Below are 6000 nucleotides of genomic sequence, written 5' to 3' on the forward strand. Positions count from 1 at the left end.
AATATCTCTCTGACTTCTGCTCGATTAAATCGTGAAATTATTCTTTTTTTTGGTGATTTATTTTTAAATGTTTTGATAACTAAAATTATAAATCTATTTATGTTTTTGCTATGTCTTTCAATCTAGTTAAAAAAATTAAACGTTTTAAGAGTATTCAATAGGTTAGTATTGAACGTAATACATTATTAATTACTCAGATTATTTCGTTTCCACTGCCAACAGGACATCCCACTCCACGTTTCCACGCTGACAGTGCTGCTTATCGCCTGGGACAGACTTCGCTTCCTGGAGGACCCGATGAAGCCACGAATACCTGCTTTCGTCTGTGCCACTGGATCGTGGCTGATGGCTATCTGTATCGTCCTCCCGTATCCCATTTACACCACATATCTTGATCTAGGGGTGAGTGCTTTCATCCATATACATTATATTCATGTATTATAATAGCATCTCATATTATCATATGTTAATAAGGAAGGGATGGTTAATCTCGAAACTGTCCATCAGTGTGTCAACAGAACAAAGAACCAACAGATTACATTACAGTAATAGACAAGAATGAGATTGATACAAATAGTCTACGTAATTTAATTTGCTTTCAAGGGTTCAATAATTAACAAAATGAATATTTAACCATTATCAATGTGTGGCCGAAATTAATAATAGCGAGTAGGGGTGGAATTAGGCTAAACCTTTTGAAATAAATAAATGGGTACAGACAGTCCAATATGAAGGAGAGGGCAAGGTAGATTCCACAAATAGATATAATTAAAATATTGAAATTGTAGATATAAATAATACATTTTGTTAAATATTATGGTAAAACCTTATTTTCAGAAATAAAAAAAAAAATGGCAAATTTTAGAAATCGAGACTAATGTAATGTAGAAATAACTAGAATTTCTTAATCAGTGCAATAATTAATATCAATTTAAAATATAATGTAAATTGAACAATTAATGTAAAGGCTGATATAATCTAAAATTTTGTAATATAATTGGAGATTGGACTATGTAATAGACGGATGTCTGAAGTTGCGAGTTTATTCCCTTAAAAAGATAATGAACTTAAATAGGTCAAAATTATTAGTAGTATATCCTAAGACATATAATTAAAGAAAAAAAAAAGTGTCAACTTTTTAACTGGTGAAACAAAAATATTGATACAAGATTCAAAAGTAATTTACTTCTGCATCTGTTTTGTTGAGCTCACTTTTATGATAAATAAGATTTATAATATTTTATTTAAGTAAAATTATAACATAAATAAGAAAATAGAAAAAAAAAATATTCATGCAATGTATATTTTACTTCAAATTTACAATAAAATATACAAGTAACTAGGTTAGAAAAACTGCCAGATCCACTTAGTACTATTTTTCAGGATAATGAAAACGACGTTTTTTTTTTTTTTATAAAAAAAAATAAAATGAATTTTTAGGGGTGATGTGGTAGACTCCATTGGATATGGCCTGAGCGCTTGTGGAGCTGGCCGGTTTTAATTTTACTTAACTATATATGGAATATATAGTAAGGGGTTTTTAGGTCTCCTTAGTCCAAATAACCTAGTTTTGCAAAATGGTCTCCGTGTTTGTTTGAACAACCTAGCTCAAAAACCAAAAGTTGTCCAAACCAAAAAAAAACCAAATCACATATTTAAGGTGGGTATATGGCTGGGATGTGAAAACAATATTTTTGATAAAAATTATTAAATAATCACGGAAGTTCCACTTTACGGAATAGATAGTTTTTTCCGATTTTTTCAAAGTTGACCCAAACGATTATGATTAAACTCGGTACATCAATGCAAAATGAAGTGATCATTAATATCACGTAGGTCTTATCCTCATTAAAATAGTTAACGAAACCTTAAATAACCGATATTTAAAAATTGTTTCTTCATTGTAATTTAATTTTGTTTATTTCAAATAATTAACGATTTTACATTGTTAACAATGATAAAAAAGGTATAAATATAAGCCAAGAAAGAATTTAATAATTAAATAAAATATGATAATCTCATAAAATACAAATTTATTATTATTATTATTGGAGTGACAGATTGTGGAGGTCCTCGCGATGTAATTAGGAAATACATCGTGCCTTCCATGACGTGATTTTCATAGGGTAGGTTCATCACTCCCACACCTATTTTTGTGAGTGCCACTCATTGGCCAACGGGTTGCACAAATCCCTAGAGGGAGGCTGTGGGTGAGTAATGTATAATTATATGCTTGAAAAAATCCCGGATGGTGCCAGGGACTGGAACTCGCAATCTTTGGCCTGTAAGACAGGCGAGTTACCACGCTGCTGCCGTCACCCCTCAAAATACAAAATTGACATTCTTTATTCCGTCATTGAAAAACTAGAAATACGAATTTTTAAAGTAACAGAAAAAAAATATTGTTTGATGTTTTCACCACATTATATATGTCACAGCACCCCATTTTTTTTTTTAGAGCCCACTTGTTTGAATGCATTTTTAGCAAGTTTAAAGCTTGGTTTTTAATCAAAGAGGAGGTTAGTATTGAATTGGGAGTGATTTAACAAAAAAAAATATTTAACTGGTTTTTTGAAAAAAAAAAAAGAAAAAAAAAGAAGGACCTGACCGTGTATTGTAACTGCTCATGAGTAAACAGTTTAACTAAATTTTATTCTGAACCATTAGCACTCATGAGCCTCTATTCAGCAACTCCTCTTCAACACACTTAGTACTTAATATTCCAAAGCTCCTTTCTCAGGAGAAACTATCTTCTAGCCCGTCCGTAGCTATACTTGCAAAGATAAGAATGAACCTCATGATCTCGAACTGCCTCGAGGGAAAGAGCGACTCCTCACATTATCATAGATCCGAATATCAAATGAGCTTCATACCGAAAGTACATAATCGATTCTGAGATAGAATAATATACATGATACCATTCCGTATATCTTATAGTATCGTTCTGTTCTATCGAATTGTTGAGATATATCTTATCAGATAGTATAAAATCCAGAGTGAACATTCCCCTTGTGTAAGAAGAAATAACCTTATCTTTCTAAGCCAGTTATTGCATTATAATATTTTATAAAAATATATCCATGAAATATACGTTATTTATGTCCTCGTTATACAACAGTGATAAATATTTAACATAACAATGAGGGGTCTACTGATCCCTACTGCTGTGAGGAGGTAGCCTAATTTATTTATCGCTTTTATGAAAAAACAAACACTCTTTTTAATTATATAAAAAGTAAGTAGCTCTGGACTTGTGTTTCATGATTTTTGGAAATATTGTTACATATCACATTGACCTATTAGAGCATGATTTATTTCCTTCTGGCCATACAGCCCGGGAGATCAGTTATTTCACTCCGATTTTTGGTTAGTTTACTATAGTCTAAAATTACATTCAGTTACTCGTCAAACCATAGTTATGGTAAAAAAAAATTATGGCTGTTTCAACACGTTAAAAAAAAATTCATTCGGAGCTTCATGTTTATAACTACCTAAATCACTAAAATATCGAACAAAACATCATCTAAAATAGAGCAAATTTTCTAAACTATGAGTCTATATAGAGCTGTTTACTACAGATGTTTGGGTTTGAAATTTTACTTTTTAAAAAAGTGTATCATGGGAACTATTGAATGTAAACAGCTCTGTATAAACTTATATTTTAGGAAATTTACTCCACTTTAAAGGATGTTTTATTAGGTATTTTAGTGATTTTTTTTTTCATTGGCGCAACAGACCGTGGAGGTCCAAGGCCTCACGCGATGTACTTAAGAAATACATCGGGCGTTTCCAGAGGGTGGGTCCGTCACTCCCACGCCTATATTTTGTTATATTTGTTATATTTTGTGAATGCTGACGGACCTCATAAATGCCTGGGGGGAGATTGTGAGTGAGCATGATTTTATGCTTGAAAAAATCCCGGGTAGGGCCGGGCTCGAACTCGCAATCTATGGGTTGGCAGACAGCCGCGTTACCAGGCTGTTACCGTCACCCCCTGTTTTAGTGATTTAGATATTTTTAACAATGGTGAAGCAAATGGAAAATAATTTTTTTTTTTTAATGTTTTGAAATAACCGCCATTTTTTATAACTCATACCTATGGCTGCAGACTAATAAATTTTAGCTAGTAACTATATGTAGTTTTCATTAAAATAACCAAAAATCGGTTTGAAATAACTGATTTTTAATCTCCCGGACTGTTGGCCCAGAAGAAAATAAAATCATGCTCTATTAGGCCATTGTAAGATGCAGCAATATAGCAACAAATGTTGAGACCAAAGTCCGGAGCTACTCACTTTTATATAATTAGAAAGAGCGTTTTTTTTTGGGTTTTTTTCTCTTTTTAGGAAACCAATAAAAATAAATAAATTAAGCTACCTCATTACAGTAGTAGGGATCGGTAGATCCCTCATTGTCATGTTAAATGTTTATCATATTGTACAAAAAGTGATGTACAAAATGGTGACTGTTTAAAAAATATTCGGATCTTCGTCATTAAAAATACCTAAATTACTAAAATATCTAATAAAAAATTATCTAATGTAGAGTAAATTTTCTAAAATGTGAGTCTACAATATTAACATTAAATATTTCCCATGATGCACTTTTTAAAATGTAAAATTTCAAAACGAAAAATCTATAGCTACTGATTATATTTTAGGTATTTCTCAGGAAACCTTAGAAGTCTGTCAGCACTCAAATTAAAACTATTTGAACGTAATTAAAGTAGTTTATGACGTTTATCTCTGTAGGAGTAGTATTTTTCATGGTATTTGCCAGAATATATTCACAATATTTTGATTTATAGTTGTTCGGACAAAAGTTTTGATTTATGAAAAACCATATTATGGGACCATATTAGACGTACAGATGTCTGTTAGCTCTGTAACATGGTATATAACGTTTATCTTTTGTTGGAGTAATAGTTTTTATGGTATAAAGCAAAATAAATTTTAAAATGTTGACTTCTGGACGTTTTAAAAACATTGGGTTTACAAAAATCTACATCACAGGAACTATTAGAAATGGAGATGTCTATTTGGGCTCATATTTTAGAGTATTGACTCTACTTAATACTCCTCTGTATCCTATACCTCATTGTGAGAATTCTTTCGAAATAAACATCTCTTAAAATAATCCATCGATTACTTTTTCTTTAATTCCGTGTTCAAATTTTTGACATAAATATACAGTTTAGGAATACCTTAACAAAAAATTACTACTTACTACTAAGTCTCGCTAAATGGTCTGGTGTATGTGATCAACCCAGCTCAAAAACGGAATGTTATAAAAACTAAAAAAATTACATATTTAATGCCTGGGGCATATACTCGCCTTAAATAAAAAACTCGCAAAATATTTCCATAAATTCGACCGACAGAAGGTGCTAGTTTATAGAATAATTTTTTCAAATTTTCAGGATTCTCTAAAACCCGGATCTAACGATTTTGATAAAACTCATTATGTCAATGTGCAATTAAGTTCTTTTCAATATTAGATAGGTCTTATCCGCAATGAAATATTTTAACGGGACTTAAATGCTTTGTTCAAAAATTATACCTCTAAAGTACTTTTAATTTGATTTATTTGAAATAGTTATCTATCTTACATTTGAATGTATGAAAAAATATATGTGGAGAAATATAAAATGTAAAAGTATTTGATAATTGACGTAAAGAGGTAAGAGGAAATTATTTTTTTCTGTGAAGACACATTTTATCAAAAATAAAAGTTGTAATATACTCTTAATATACACCGTTGGAAAGTATAAATAAAACACAAATATGACATTAAACTGGTGGGTGCATGGGCTAAGTTTATCTTGTTAGATCTTTTCTTGCCATCATAGTGATGAATAGTTTTTTTTTAAATTTAACTTAACCTATATGTACCTATATATAACAAGGCGTTGGCGTAGAAAAAGGATGTCTCAATGCGGAAGCAAGTAACTGTACGTGGTTCAGTACCTGTTTGTATGCATCTCGATAATATGTATATATA

At 30.9% G+C, this 6000-nt stretch overlaps 1 protein-coding gene across 1 annotated transcript in view; it reads left to right on the forward strand.

The window, feature by feature from the left end:
- LOC106683151 (uncharacterized) overlaps nucleotides 1-6000 on the forward strand; it is a 103217-nt gene that overhangs the window by 7803 nt on the left and 89414 nt on the right. The window contains exon 2 of the mRNA XM_067052745.1: nucleotides 223-402. Coding sequence (XP_066908846.1) covers nucleotides 298-402 — 105 coding nt within the window. The 5' untranslated portion in view covers nucleotides 223-297. The remainder of the gene's footprint in view (nucleotides 1-222; nucleotides 403-6000) is intronic.

This window comes from Halyomorpha halys, unplaced genomic scaffold (assembly GCF_000696795.3).
Source record: "Halyomorpha halys isolate HHAL.00 unplaced genomic scaffold, Hhal_1.1 Scaffold470.1, whole genome shotgun sequence".
Classification (NCBI taxonomy): Eukaryota; Metazoa; Arthropoda; class Insecta; order Hemiptera; family Pentatomidae; genus Halyomorpha; species Halyomorpha halys.